Source organism: Trifolium pratense, linkage group LG5 (genome assembly GCF_020283565.1).
Source record: "Trifolium pratense cultivar HEN17-A07 linkage group LG5, ARS_RC_1.1, whole genome shotgun sequence".
Taxonomy (NCBI): Eukaryota; Viridiplantae; Streptophyta; class Magnoliopsida; order Fabales; family Fabaceae; genus Trifolium; species Trifolium pratense.
Genome location: NC_060063.1, coordinates 19,920,402 through 19,935,383, shown reverse-complemented (window position 1 = coordinate 19,935,383; position 14,982 = coordinate 19,920,402). Strand labels below are relative to the sequence as shown.

General features: G+C 32.9%; 3 protein-coding genes across 3 annotated transcripts; all 3 read left to right on the top strand.

The window, feature by feature from the left end:
- Positions 1–3,274: 3,274 nt before the first annotated feature.
- Positions 3,275–4,863, top strand: LOC123886204. The gene is made up of 3 exons (XM_045935539.1): positions 3,275–3,421; positions 3,998–4,429; positions 4,513–4,863. The coding sequence occupies exons 1-3, from the start codon at positions 3,275–3,277 to the stop codon at positions 4,861–4,863; spliced, it is 930 nt and encodes a 309-aa protein (XP_045791495.1).
- Positions 4,864–7,023: 2,160 nt separating this feature from the next.
- LOC123884059 lies at positions 7,024–9,044 on the top strand. The gene is made up of 3 exons (XM_045933059.1): positions 7,024–7,076; positions 7,582–7,870; positions 8,253–9,044. Exons 1-3 carry the CDS (start codon positions 7,074–7,076, stop codon positions 9,002–9,004), a joined length of 1,044 nt encoding a protein of 347 aa, XP_045789015.1. The 5' UTR covers positions 7,024–7,073; the 3' UTR covers positions 9,005–9,044.
- Positions 9,045–9,872: 828 nt separating this feature from the next.
- On the top strand, positions 9,873–11,480 carry LOC123886203. Its single transcript, XM_045935538.1, has 4 exons — positions 9,873–9,892; positions 10,298–10,364; positions 10,606–11,028; positions 11,109–11,480. The coding sequence occupies exons 1-4, from the start codon at positions 9,873–9,875 to the stop codon at positions 11,376–11,378; spliced, it is 780 nt and encodes a 259-aa protein (XP_045791494.1). The 3' UTR covers positions 11,379–11,480.
- The last annotated feature ends 3,502 nt before the right edge of the window (positions 11,481–14,982 follow it).

Below are 14,982 nucleotides of genomic sequence, written 5' to 3'. Positions count from 1 at the left end.
TCACGCCAAAACATCGCACTAAACGATTATCAATTAATAAAGTTCAACACAATTCAACCAAATAATGTCACGTACCATTTATCAAATATATGCGCATTTACCCTAAGGTATCTAATGCCAATTAATTCACTGTCATGCCATCCCTAGACATAACTAAATGCATGTGGTACCAAGATGTCTCACCAACGGTGGACCAAGAACAGTTTTATATCATGCTGGATATGTCGGAACTTACCGAACCATCTTATCTCCCTTGGATAAGCCAAAACAGTTTTATATCCTGTTGGATAGCAACTCCGGACTCATGGATTCATCTAATCCGATCCTCGGCTTCATTATGGACACATAATCCATTTTCGTTATTGGAACCCAAGTTTCCAATGTTCACATACAATCATGAATGCATGTATGCATACACATATCAACCATATGATATTCTCTAGCTCGAAGCTACTCTTTTATGAATGCGGGAACACAATCCTAACACATTCACTTAACATTGCAAATTAATGCCAAAACATAACATTGCTCACTTTAAGCTACAACTTATTGCATACACGTTTATCAATCATATAACGATTAACAATAAGCATTAACAGCATCAACATGTATCAACAATCATGTAAGGATACTTTTAAACCATGTTACAAGTGCCTAATCACACTTATAAACATCAACAAAAATTGCTGTCACAGAGGCCTTCGCTAAGCGAAGCCTTAGCGAGACTTGGCGAACCTCACCAGGAAGTCACCTGCTCATAGCGAGCTTCGGCGAGATCCAGCGAACCTGTTCGCTACAGCGAACTCCTGGTCGCTTAGCGAACCACACCAGAACAGAATATCTGTTCTTGAGTTATCTAAGGCGGTTTAACCTCAAATCAACTCAAAAATTCATCCAAACATGTTATAAATTCATATAAACAGCCATTCCAAACATATATGGTATCAAGGAACATTAATCATCCCTTCCAAACATCCAATTACCTCAAATAATCAAAATCATGGCAATTTCTTGGGTTTTAAGTAACTTTTATAAACTTAACAAAAATGATCCAAACACATACATATTCTTCATGGAATCAAGCTAGTGATTAACACATACAAAGTGATGATGAAGAACATCACACTCACATACAAAAGCTTAATCAAAGTCTAAAAGAAATTGAGTGGGAGAGTTCGGGAACGGAGACATAGACAATCTCCCCCCTCCTTGTCACTCAAGAATCATGAATTCTAATCTCTTACCTTAAGCAAAGATGATGATCCAAGCCTTCTCTTGCTCAAGCTTTCTCTTAGCCAAAACCCTAGCTCTTGCTCTATCTTGCTTCTACTCACTCAAACTCAAAGAAATGAATTTATGATACTATTCATATGTTTGACTTGCTACTTATACTACTTCTCATTTGTCATGAACCAAGCCCAAATGGCTTAGGCCCATGCCTCTCACGCCCATTTAAGCCCAAAACAAGGTTCTCGCGCCTAATAACTTACGTTCGGCTAAATAATTATTCGTCGCTCACTAAAATAATAAAAGCCAATTAATAAATAAAATAACATTTAATAAAATATACGAATACGAAAAATGGGTCGTTACACCCTACCAATGATTTCCTCGCGCCCTATTTTTATGCATCCGCTACTTACCAATTTCTCCTGCGCCATATTTTTACTCATCTGCTACCTATGACTTTCTCGCGCTCTCTATTTTTACTCATTCACTACGTATGACTTTCTCTTGCGCTTTATTTTTATTCATCCGCTACCTAAAACTTTATCGCGCGCCCTATTTTTACTCATTCTATGTGTTCGATTTTCTCGCGCGCCCTATTTTTACTCACCCTCTACGTAAGACTTTCTCGCGCGCTCTATTTTTACTCATTTGCTACGTATGACTTTCTTGCGCTCCCCATTTTTACTCATCCTCTATGTTCGATTTTCTCGCGCGTCCTATTTTTACACATTCGCTACGTGTCACTTTTTTTTGCGCGTTTTATTTTTACTCATCCGCTATGTAAAAATTTTTTGCGCGCCAATTTTTATTCATCCGCTATGTGCGAGATTTTCGTGCGTTGTATTTTTACTCATTCTCTATTTACGAGTTTCTCGCGCGTTGTATTTTTACTGATTCCCTGTTTATGAATTTCTCGCGAATCCTATTTTTACTCATCCGTTACCTTCGAATTTCTTTTGCGCCCTATTTTTACTCACTCGCTACATACGATTTTTTCGCGCTCTGTATTTTTATTCATTGCTTACCTAAGAGTTAGTCATGCGTTTTTTTTTACTCATTCGCTACTTAAGAGTTTCTCGCACTCTGCTCTTACGCATTTGCTACCTAAGAGTTTCTCGTGCGTCGTATTTTTAATCTTTTGCTACCTACGAACTTTTTGCGCACCCTATTTTTATTCATCCGCTATGTACTCATCGGCAAATATTTTATAACCATTTTGATGACTGATATCATTAAATTTGAAACAATGCCTAATCTAAAATATTGTAATAATTTAATTATTTATCTTAATCGAGTTAATTAAAATATTGATAATATATAGAAAAAAAATTATGTTGTTAAGAATCGATGGTTGAAAGTAAGTCTATTGTTATAAATATTTCTTGGTATTACCATTAATCTATAATATACATAAAAGATTATAAACTTAGAAACCCTAATGCAAAACCCTAATCATCTCCCCAATCAATGCTTCACACCATTCTCTATTATCCTATCATGAAGTGCCATTGTGTCCTTGTCTGCGACCAGTCATTTGGTTCCACGTGCCTACCTCTAACTATTGGACCATGGTATGCTTGCAACTTCATGACTGAGAATGTATCATAGGAAGAATCCATTCATTCTATTATGTAGTCTTATGTGAGTATATATCATAATATGTATAAGTATGTATCTCATTGTAATGTGGTTTATGAAGTGTTATGTGAATGTCCTATGTATGTATGCATCCATCCATCGCCATCCAATCAACTCACATTCATTCATGTGTGTTTCTTGGAAGTTGATACTCTTTACTTCTTTGTATTTCCAAAGTCAACTATCACCTTGTGTCATCATTACTCTTCCAACATGCTTATTGGCTGCCCAATCCTCTACCTTGCTTCCCAATCTTAACTATTATGTTATGTAATCATTCTTCTCTCAATCCTCTCATTGGCCGCTGCTTCTCCTTCTTCTCCATCCGTCGTTTAAGAACAATTGTATCTATTTCATTTCATTGAAGTAGTTCTTTCACATTACATTCATTATTTTCCTCACAAACATGTCTGCAACTAATTGCTCATTCATCAACTGTGCATCGTTTCTGGGTGTTCAAGCTGCACACGACATTGATCAGTTTCATGGTTCTTGTGTGAGTGATGTGGTTACCAATATCAATACTTATCAGATGGAGTATGATCCTTATAGTGTAAGAACCTATTCTGTTTATCTTTTTTATGTTTTCCCTTTTTTAGATGATTTTCATAACCAGATGTGTATGTACATCCATTGATTTCTGTTTATCCACTAAGCAAATAGTCATCCATCTGTTTTTCCTATCAAAATAGGCATCTTTATCCATTATTTTGTTAAATAAGAGTTCATTGATTTTTTGGACATTGCATGTTGTCATCTTAATTCATCTGTTAATATAAAAAGATTGAATGGATCTGAAGATGTGTTTTAAATTTTGACTGGTTCGTGTATTTTATCCATGTTCCTTGGTTTTCGATTCTTGTGACTTCTCCTGTTTGGTACTTTATATTGTTGGCTGGATTTAGATGATTAGCGGATCGTTTTTTTTGTGTAAATGGATTTCTATTGGTAGATTTATGTGGTTTATGTATTTCTCGTGTTCTGTGTTTTGTATTGTTGGCTGGATTTAGGTGAATAATTGATTGTTTTGTGTATATGGATTCCTATTGATTGATTTCCATGTTATTGCATTAAGATTATTGATGATAACTTGCATGACAAGTAATGGTATGTTTCGTGTTGGCTGCAGGTATCAGGTAGACTGCCTCAGTGTTTTGTTCGGGAGTTCGGTGACTTGATCGATGGACATGTTTTTCTGCAAGACCCATGTCATAATGAGATTGAGATCCGGGTTTTGAAAAAATGTAGTGAAATGTATTTTGAACAAGGATGGAGTTTCATTAAGGATTTTTATAGTTTTTGGTTTGGGGGTTGGATTAGCTTTAGATATGTTAGTCCCACACTTCTCGCCATAAACCTCGTAACAAGATGGGGTAAGGATGTTATGTATCCTGTCCATGTTCCTCCTTGCAAGCATTTGTTGACTAATATAGGTGTTGATCCTAAGATTGGGTCATCAGCTACCCCACGAATTTCATCTAATCCTTTTGTGCTGCCCATGTCTTTTCGCCGTTCTTATTTTAAAAGATTAACATCATATGATGTTGAGTCTGGTATTCTGGTGTGTATATCATAATTGTTTTTCCCATTGACATGGTCAATCAATTTTGGGTTTAACATACAAGACAATTTTTTCAATTGCAGGTTTTGCCATGGTATGGTTTTGGTGAATTCGCATTTGCCTTTACTTTCAGCAAAGTGGTGTTGGTTGATCATACCGGCTGTCGATATCCATGTAGCATACAATTCAGCGTTGATGCCAATGGTGAACTGGCCTGCAAGATATTTGGTTATTGGATGAAATTCTGTAAAAAACATCAACTGTCTCAGGGTGACAGGATTCGTTTTGCCGTTAATGAGCCTACACGGGATCATGTTCTATATGTCTGTGTTTATCCTCAGATGGGAGTAGAAACAACCCTCAGCTATCCTTTGAATGATGGTTCTTATTTACCTCTTTATGTATCCCAGCAATATTTTGTAGTACATTGCTGATCTTTGACAGTTCAAAACTGATAGTTGTTAAGTTTTTTAGTTTTGGCCTATGAGTTAATGTACCTTTACACATTTAAATGTTGACTTGTGGGATGATGTAGTTTTACAAGCAATTAGCTTCTGGATGTGCCATTATTTTTGCAGTTCATTCTATTGTAATTGTTAGATGTCAATGAAGCTATGGTTTTTCTTTTTCATTCCATTGTCTGATTTCTACTATAATTTTCTAATTCCTCTTCAGATTAATACATATTATATCTATTACCAACAAAACTAATAACTTATTGTCTGAGAAGATACAATGGTGTCAATTGAGTTTGGACTTTATAAGGTTGATGTTTCATATTGATGGTTTGGTGAAAACAGTTACAAACACAGTAGATTGTACTGAGTAAGTTATCACATTAGACCCATAAAATGATTAGCAGGGCAATCTTGCTCCATTCTCTTCCCAAGTTTTCCCTCTACCATCTCTTTTGCACTATCCTACTATGCACACTCACACCTCTTTATTTTAACAGATATACTTTAAAGCATCAACAAATTGTGTAAGGAAACAACAACGAGACGGGTAGATATCCATGATCCCAACTTACGAACTTTGTCCTGTGACTACTATTATTTTACGACGATATGTATATCAAATTCGGCCCTTATTGTATATTCGTTGTGTATTCATATATATATATATCCTTATTAGTGGTTGAATGAATATATGTCCGTATAAACACTTTTCATCTGATAAATTTTTAATTTCGAAAATCTTTTATTATACAATCTACAGTCAGTGTTTGAGTATTTGTCGGGTTACAAACTGATCTCCTCACGGTGATGAGGTACCTGTATTTTTATTATTAATATTTGTCACATCTATAAACTTCCACGCTATTTAGCTTTGGTTATCGGTGTCATCAATTTAGGAATTTTGTCATGTACATATTCTCATTAATTATGTGGATTATTTGTGATCCGACATTAGATCACGGTAGCATGTTTTTCTTTTTTTTTCCTCTCTTAATTTATGGTAGTATATATATGCTTATTAGTGATTGAATGAATGTATGTCCGTACAAACAATTACTGGATAAGTTACAACCCGATATCCTGATGGTGATGACATGTTTGTTTTTTTATTATTAATATTAGACATCGATTTAAACTCTCGCGCTATTTAGCTTTAGTTGTCGATAGTCTCAATTTAAGAACTTCGTCGTATACATTTTCTTTTTTTCCCCTTTACATTATAGGATAAGTCGAAGTATTAATTACGTTTCGTTAACGATGGACTCAACTTACGAGGTTTGTCGTGTGACTACTATTATTTTACGACGGTATGTTTATCGAACTCGGCCCTTATCGTTTATCCGTTGAATATTATATTATGTACTTCTTGATCTTGGTATCACTATACTCCAGTCTACACAGCTCCCATGACACAATCCATCGACTATTCATCTTCACTCCTTTTTGTCAACTTAAACTTTCACTCAAGTGCATTCTGCCCAATAGAATTGTTTGCTATGACTTTATTAGTAGAACCTATATAGGCAATAATATAATTATAGATTGACTTTGTTTCTGGCCAATCCAGCAGCCTGCACCTTGCTTCCATACCTCCTCCGCCTTCCTTCCATCATCATTACAAGTTGCTTTGGAACTATGAAAAACTTTTTGCTTCCTTTCCTATCCATGTTTATGACGTATGAACAGTTTTTCGCATGGAAGATTGCATTCTATCAGTATTATACTTTGTAACTTTTCAACCATTGAGTAACTTACCCAATCTTCCATTCTTAATTATTATGTTGCCCTCAATCTTCTCATTTATTTAACACCCGCCCAATACATGTGTCAACAAACGATTTGAAATACTAATTATTCACCATGCTTTGTTTAGTGTCGAGAACCAAGTTTTTTTAGAGCAGTCTTGAGAACATAAACTGCCAAGAAGAGTTCAACTTAATTAACTTCTCTTTATGTATTATATGTTAGATAATAAGGCTTATAACTAAGATCAAATACTTAAAATTGGATAATTGATCAATTACTTGAAACTATACTAATTAGTATTTTTATGTGGAGCAATATCTATATCATATGTTTGTTATTTGAGATGCATTAGACTATAACTTGATGAACCACTTAAAAGTTGGACATCTGTACATTGAGTGATTAGTTCAATTGAAAAGACTACCATTTACTGATGAAAAATGGTAAGATCAAATACTTAAATCTAGATAATTGATCAAGTACTCAAAACTATACTAATTAGGATTTGTATGTGAACTTAATTTACATTAAACTCTAACCTAATCAAGCACTTAAAACCAACTACATGTGTACATTAAGTGATTAATTTCTGATAAAAAACTCTTATGCCTTTGATCACACATTAACTTTTCTTTGTACAGTATATGTTATATAATAAGGCTTATAACTAAGATCAAGTACTTAGAACTATATAATTGATCAAGTACTTAACACTATACTAATTATGATTTTTATGTGAACTAATAGCTTACATTAAACTATAATGACTTGATCAACCACTTAAAACTCGGACATGTGTGCATTAAGTGATTAAGTGAACTAATAGATTAATCCTTTGATTGGCATTGAAGCTACATAATACTATAACTTGATCAAACACTAATTGGTATGTCAAAAATTGATTAAATGGAATTCATTGTGACCAATTTACTTATATCATACTGATAGCTTGCTTCCCGGAGATTGTTCCATCAGTTTTTAGTCGATTCTTTTAGTACAATTGAGTCTGATCGGTTGAGGTATATGAGGGATCATCAGAAGGATCTGAGGGCTGCTATGTACAAGGGATTAACTGAAGCTATTGTCAGCGGAGATTGTGTTGCAAATGTCACAGGAAAGCGCATAGTCCTGCCTGCGAGTTTTGTTGGTGGTGCAAGATATATGATACAGAACTATCAGGATGCAATGACCATTTGTTCTTGGGCTGCATATCCTGATTATGCTGATACCTCCACAGGTTTTACAACCGATTCCCTCTATCCCGTTTTAGATTTCTATACTGATACCTCCACAGGTTTTACAACCGATTCCCTCTATCTCTTTGTGTTTTTATGTATTGTTTTAGATTTCTATACTAGGTATATTTAATTGTTTAGTTTGGTTAGATTTAACTGTCTCCAATCTGTATTGAAACAACGATTATGTTAGGTTAATTTTGTAACCAATTTTTACTTTGTATTCAGATGTTGCATATTGTTTTCAAGTATATATTGATTATATTGAAGCAATTTTAAGTTAGGTTCATTGCTTTTAATCAATTATCTGATGCTCTATAACCAAATCACCTCAGCTTCTTAATTGCATATCACCTCAGTTCCTTTTTGTTTAATTTGGTTTAGGTATTACTGCTGCATCCATGTATAGGCAGAATACTGGTGCAGGTATTGGAAAAAAGAGAGCCCGAAAAGCCGTCGCAAAGGGTGGATCGTCTAATATTAGTCAAATCAACCACATTCCTGATTTCATGCATTCTTATGTTGAGTCTATTACTGATGTCAAAAGTGACGGGAACTGCGGTTATCGTGTGATTGCCTTAGGCCATACCAACAATGAAGATGATTACGATTTTATTAAAAAGAGCATGCTTGATGAGCTGCAACTCCATAAGCAAGACTATTTGAAAATATATGGGGGTGGAGAGCGTTTGTCTTATATTAGAAATGCACTGTTGCCAGCAAAGAGGAAGGCTAGGAGGCACGGTGTCGCATTAATCGATAAATGGTTGACATTCCCGGACATGGGACACATTGTGGCTTCTATTCTAGGGAAAGTCGTTGTCAAGTTGACAAAACATGGAGCATCAGAGACGTTTTTTCCATTACGCGGTGTCCCATCGTCCAACCCTTCTTCGCTAATTATTTGTCTTGGGGCTATCCCCGGTCATTATGTCCATGTCAATTTGAAGGATGGTTGTCCGATACCTCCAACATCCATTCAGTGGAAACAACATTGTTCAACTGAAGCTATTGTTTGGGAATCGTATTTCGTTGATCGGCAAGCCAATTTTACTAAACTAATGAAGGATCATATGGTTCACCACAAAAAGGATGTTCGCGCTGGTTCCAAATCATGTTATCCAATTGATCTTTAATTTGTTCATGCTGTTTTCGATATCAATTGAGTTTTTTCAGTTCATGTGCTTACTTTATTTTGTTTTAATTCCAATATGAGACTATTTTAGTTGTGATGTAGACGATGTCCCACTTGATTAATTTCCGCATGTTTATGATTAACTTCGTCGGCTCATAACATCCATGATTGATATATGATGATATCCCCCTAACGAATTTGCATATGCTCATGACTAGCTAACTCGGCTAATAGCGACCATGATTGGTATACAAATCACGTCCCGGCGAACCCGTGCAACGCACGGGCAGCCGTCTAGTTATTTTATAATATATGATTAGTCTATCTTTTTAATTGAAGCTGATCTTGATTTTTGTTAATGATTTTGAAAGAGATTGTTGTTTGTGATGTGTTTCCTGAAAAACCCTCAAACCATACTATGCTTCATGTTAAGCTATTATTTATCACTATTGTTTTAATTAAGATAGTTTTAGTGAGAAAAATTATATTTTGATATATCTTTTAATAATTCTCAAAAGAGAAAAAAAAAATTATTTTTTTTGTGGTATTAATAATTTTTGTCTTTATTCAAATTTTTTATTATTATATTTTTTGGATTTGTATGAAAGAACTAAAAAGGGTAAGTACATAGCAGTTATTGGAATATTGTTATGTGGTCAATTTTTTGTGGGTCTAAAAAATAATGAATGGGCCATAAACTTTGGATTGTATAGTATAAATTTATTCTTTAAAAGGTTTTGCACTTTTACTTTACCAAATCCAGTTAAAGGACAACCCACTTTTTATTTTTTATTGAAGTCGAATTTCTCCCTTTTTTCTCCTGGATACTTGTCGCGTTCTTCTCGCGTTTCAAAGCTTCAAGTTGTTCGATGGCGTCTTCATCTAAGAAGTAAGTTCCGATTTTCTCAGCCTCACAGCAATAAGTTTTCGGATTTATGATCGTTTGTGTAAATTTTGCTGAGTTAAATATTTTCGTCTTTTGTTGGTTGCTAATGTGAAGATTTCCTCTTGATTATGGTGTTTTCATGTTTGCAATCGATCTTTTTTGGATTTGTGTTCAAGCAGGCTTATTTTCTCAATTTGTGTGTTTTTTTTTTTACTATATTTGTTATAATTGTATTTGCTATCTGGGTTTTGAGGAAATTATATTTTTAGGTTTTAGTATTTAGGGTTTACAAATCTAATATGTTTTAGGAAGTTTATAGTGTATTGTTAACGTTTTTTACTATTATCGTTTCTTCGATTGTGTTTAATGGCTGGATTTAGTTTGATTTTATTATCTTATTTGGTATAGGTCCACCAAATCTCAATGCTTTAAAGGAAGAAGCAGGTCATTTACGACTGTAATTCATCCTGACAAGGTATTATCTTATTGTTTTTTCTGTTCAATATTTGTAGTTCATTATGTTTGTATTCAATGATATTCTTTGTTTATGTAGATAGTAATATATTAAGCTATGTTTTTGTTTGTTGATATTTTTCTTTTTATTCAATTTGTTCTTAGTACCTGTTCTTTATAGGTAATTCTATATCTTTGATATATGATATGGTAAGTTTTTGTTATTGAAACATAAGCTTAATGCTAATTTTAATTGGTTATAGGACAAAATTGAAATCTGTCCAAATTTTAAGCTTCAGTGGCGTGATCAGTTCAAGAGGGAACCCTTTGCTGTTTTGTCACATTCCAGTGGTAACAGTGTTGTGCTTGAGTTATGTTTTTCTCGAAGTGACTGCTACATGATTTCTGGAAGAATGGCGTCAATTTTATACGGTTTTAAAGAACCAACTGAGGTCGTTGTTGATTATGAAATTAAGGACAATTTGAACTTTTTCAAGTTCAATATTCTCAAAGGAAAAGATATTATTTATCTCTCCAGTGATGATGAAGATGGTGATGTTGTGCCTGTGATTGATCTTTCTAATATTAGGCCTTATACTCTTCATGCTTTTGATAACAATCGGGTCTTTGGTTGGGAGATGATGGTTACCAATGCTTATTCAAGTGATGTGAAACAACAAGTGTTGGTTAGTTCCCTATATTGTTTATTCTTGAGTTTATTTGATTTTAGGTTGTTTTTTAATTTTTGTCCGGTTTGATGTGCTAGCATTTCCCTTCCCGTACTGCTAAGTCTGTCATCCGAGATAGGAAAGAGATTGTCATCAGAACTCGTCACCGTTTGGATGGAGTAAAATGTGCTATCAAGACTTATCGTAGAAAGAAGAACCGGGTTGTGGTAAAGGAGGAGAAGTTTTTGACTAATGGTTGGTTCCAGTTCAAGACTGCGAACAAACTTAAAGTGGGAGACAAGCTGGAGTTTAATCTTTCCGATCCACCTCATGTTTTAGTTGTTGATATTATTCGCCGAAGCCGTTGAAGAAGTTATTTCAATGTTTTAAATGTTTGTCTGTTGGATCAGTTTTTAATTAAGTCGTTTATGTAATGTTCTTAGCATGTTTTCAACCAAAAACTTCTTATTTCAGTAATTTGTGTTATTGTTATGAATTTATGTGATTTTAGTACGTTGCCTGTAATTAACTAGCACTTTATTTTTATTTAATAGTTTGATTGAAAAAATATAATGTTGAATTTAGTTATTCAGCAGTTTAAGGCAATTGAGACTTACGATGGAATTAATCTAACCATTATTTTTTTTTATAATTATTGGATTGTTTTTATTGAATGGTTTGATTGAAAAAATATAATGCCGAATTTAGTTATTAAGCGTTTTGAAGCAATTGAGAGTTACTTTGAAATTAATCTAAATGTTATTTTTTCTTATAATTATTGGATTGTTTTTATTGATTGGTTTGATTGAAAAATTATAATACCGAATTTAGTTATTAACCGTTTTAAGGCAATCGAAACTTACTTTGGATTTAATCTTACCATTAATTTTTTTTATAATTATTGGAATGTTTTTATTGAATGGTTTCATTGAAAAAATATAATACCGAATTTAGTTATTAAGCGTTTTAAAGCATCGTGAGTTACTTTGGAAATAATCTAAATGTTATTTTTTCTTATAATTATTGGAATGTTTTTATTGAATGGTTTGATTGAAAAAATTATAATGCCAAATTTAGTTATTAGGTGTCTTGATGCAATCGACACTTACTTTGGAATTAATCTAACCATTATTTTTTTTTATAATTATCGGAATGTTTTTATTGAATGGTTTGATTGAAAAAATATAATGCCGAATTTAATTATTAAGCGTTTTAAATCAATCGAGAGTTACTTTGAAATTGATCTAAATGTTATTTTTTCTTATAATTATTGGAATGTTTTTATTGAATGGTTTGATCAAATAAATATAATTTTGAATTTATTATTAGGCTCTTTAAGATAATCGATACTTACTTTGGAATTAATCTAACCATTCTTTTTTTTTTGTAATTATTGCAATGTTTTTATTGAATGATTTGATTGAAAATATAAAATGCCGAATTTAGTTATTAAGCCTTTTAACCCAATTGAGACTTACTTTGGAACTAATCTAACGATTCTTTTTTCTTCAAATTATTAACTCTCAACCACTAAAACCACTAAGTGTCAAATATCATATCAATTTATACATACAGAGTACTTTTATTTTTATATATACAGATTACTCTCTATATATGTAATTAACTGTCAATTTGAAAATAACACCAAGTAGTCATTCTAAGTTTTTAACTTATCCCCATTAATGTTTCTGTCATATAGTAATTAATTTTTGATTGATGCATACTCAAAACTTCCGTATTCTATTATATGCCCTTTGATTCATCCAACGTCTGGGAAGCAATCTTCTTTGTTGGTTTGTAAAAATTAATATCAGATATCCAAAACGTTTTTTTTTCTTACGGTGGCTAAATTAAACAGATTTCATCCATTTGTAATTTTTCTGTGGCAAGGAGACGCTCATTTCGATGGCTATGGATCTGTTCAATAGCTTTCTGATTTCAGGTAATCGATTTTTTATGTTGATTTTCATCTTTGAATAAGTTTTAGGTTTTTTTTCTGTTTAGTTTATCAATTCGTCGTTTTGATTTGATTGTAATTGGAGAACAGATTTTCAGTTTGTTATATTGTAGGTTTGTGGAATTGAATAGTGTCGCTAATGCATGTTTTGGTATTGGGTTTATTCACGCGGTGGTTTTTAATTTTGTAAATCTCACCATTTTTGTTGTTATACTGAGTATTCTTTTTTTGGTAAAGTTTTTTGTTTGTATGTGTTTTAATGGTCGAGGACATATTCTTTAAATTTTTTTGTTTTATTCGGTGACGTGTCTGTTAAGTATATAAATTATTTTGTTTTTTTTTGTGATTTTGTCCATGATTAATTTTTATTTTTTTTTACTTTTGCTTTTTCTTGATAGTTTAGTTATTTATAAATAGAGGTAAGAAGTTGCTGAATATGTCAGTTTTTGTTTAGTTACTAATTGTTTGGTAAGGTGGTTTGTTTAAGTTCATTGCTATGGATAAAGCTTTTGACATGGTTGGTTCTGTTAGTCCTGGCAATTTGTTCTGGCGTTTCAAGGTTAGGGTTCTTCGTTTGTGGAATATGGAGTCTTTCACAGAATTGAATGAAGTTAATTCAATTGAAATGGTACTTATTGATGAGAAGGTATAGGCAAGCTTTGTTTAAGTGTTTCATTTTTGCTAATATCTCCTGTTTTGTATTTTTAGTGTTAATAGGCTGTTTATTTCTTATGCAGGGTGACAAGATTCATGCATCTATTCCTCGAGAGTTGTTGTGTTTGTTTTGTTCAAAAATCATTGAAGGTGAAGTTTATAAGTTGTTTTATTTCTCTGTATCTAAGGAATCTGGTCTTTACCGCACAACTCCCCATCCCTACAAACTTAATTTTGAGATGAAAACAAAAGTTCAGAGGTGTGAAAATAGTAGTATAGATCGTTTTGGATTGTCATTCACCACTGTTGGAGACATCTGTGATCATGGTCCTCGTCATGATTTCTTAGTTGGTTAGTATGGCTTTTGGTTGTTTATTATTGATCTATTTAATGTGAAATATGTTCCTTTAATATTTAATTATGTTGTGTAAATTATTCACAGATGTTGTTGGGTTGATCACTGGTATTTCTGCTCCTAGGGAGTATATTTATCATGGAAAGATTACTAAGATGATTGTGTTTGAGATTACTGATAATAGGTATGTTGTATGTTTTTATTAGCATTTTTAGGCTCAGTTAATTACTTTCTTTTTTGTCCTTAACATCTGGTTTGTATTATTATTGTAGTGGAAAGTGTGATTGCATTTTGTCTGGTCATTATGTTGATGATTTTGAGAAGATACTTAGCAGTCTTGATGATGGATTACCTGTTGTGGTAGTTCAATTTGCCAAAATTAGATTTTTTCGAGGTTAACCTACTTATTGTTTGTCTATTGGTTGATATTGTGTATTTTATAATAGTTTTTAAAGTGTGTTTTTCATTCTTATAGGAAATGTTGCTATACAAAGTTTATTGAGCACAAGGTTTTATGTTAATCCTTTAATACCAGAGAATCTTTTTTTCAAGGGAGGGTATGTTTGAGTTATTTTGGTCAGTTTATTGGTCAGTTTTTTTGGTTTATATTTTTGTTTTTGATCAATGTTTTGTTCTTCAGTCTTTCTCTTAAAGGTATTGATATGTCTTCTCGCATCCCTTCCATTGGGCCTCCTGTTATGGCTTCTTACGAGGATGATTTTTTGGTTAATTATCCCAGAACTGTTATAGCTAATTTACTTGAAAGGGATGAAGATGGTATTTATATTGTCTGTGCTACTGTTGATGGATTGGTTGAGTTTTCACAATGGTGGTATCCAGGATGTAGTTGTGATAGGATTGTTTCTGCCAGCTCTGGTGCATTCTATTGCAAGCAATGTGTGAAACTTCCTTTCAAAATGGTTCCAAGGTTTTTTCCTGGATATCATTATCTTTTTATTGTTCTGTTTTAATTTTTATTTTATGATTCAGTTATATTTTTCTCCTA

Bases quoted from the DNA above. Each gene is read 5' to 3' on its own strand.
- LOC123886204 (XM_045935539.1), top strand. From the start codon at position 3,275: ATGTCTGCAACTAATTGCTCATTCATCAACTGTGCATCGTTTCTGGGT. The intron at 3,422-3,997 runs GTAAGAACCTAT...TGTTGGCTGCAG, and splicing joins TGGAGTATGATCCTTATAGT to GTATCAGGTAGACTGCCTCA. The intron at 4,430-4,512 runs GTGTGTATATCA...TTTCAATTGCAG, and splicing joins ATGTTGAGTCTGGTATTCTG to GTTTTGCCATGGTATGGTTT.
- LOC123884059 (XM_045933059.1), top strand. The intron at 7,871-8,252 runs GTTTTACAACCG...AATTTGGTTTAG, and splicing joins TTATGCTGATACCTCCACAG to GTATTACTGCTGCATCCATG.
- LOC123886203 (XM_045935538.1), top strand. From the start codon at position 9,873: ATGGCGTCTTCATCTAAGAA. The intron at 9,893-10,297 runs GTAAGTTCCGAT...TATTTGGTATAG, and splicing joins ATGGCGTCTTCATCTAAGAA to GTCCACCAAATCTCAATGCT. The intron at 11,029-11,108 runs GTTAGTTCCCTA...TTGATGTGCTAG, and splicing joins ATGTGAAACAACAAGTGTTG to CATTTCCCTTCCCGTACTGC.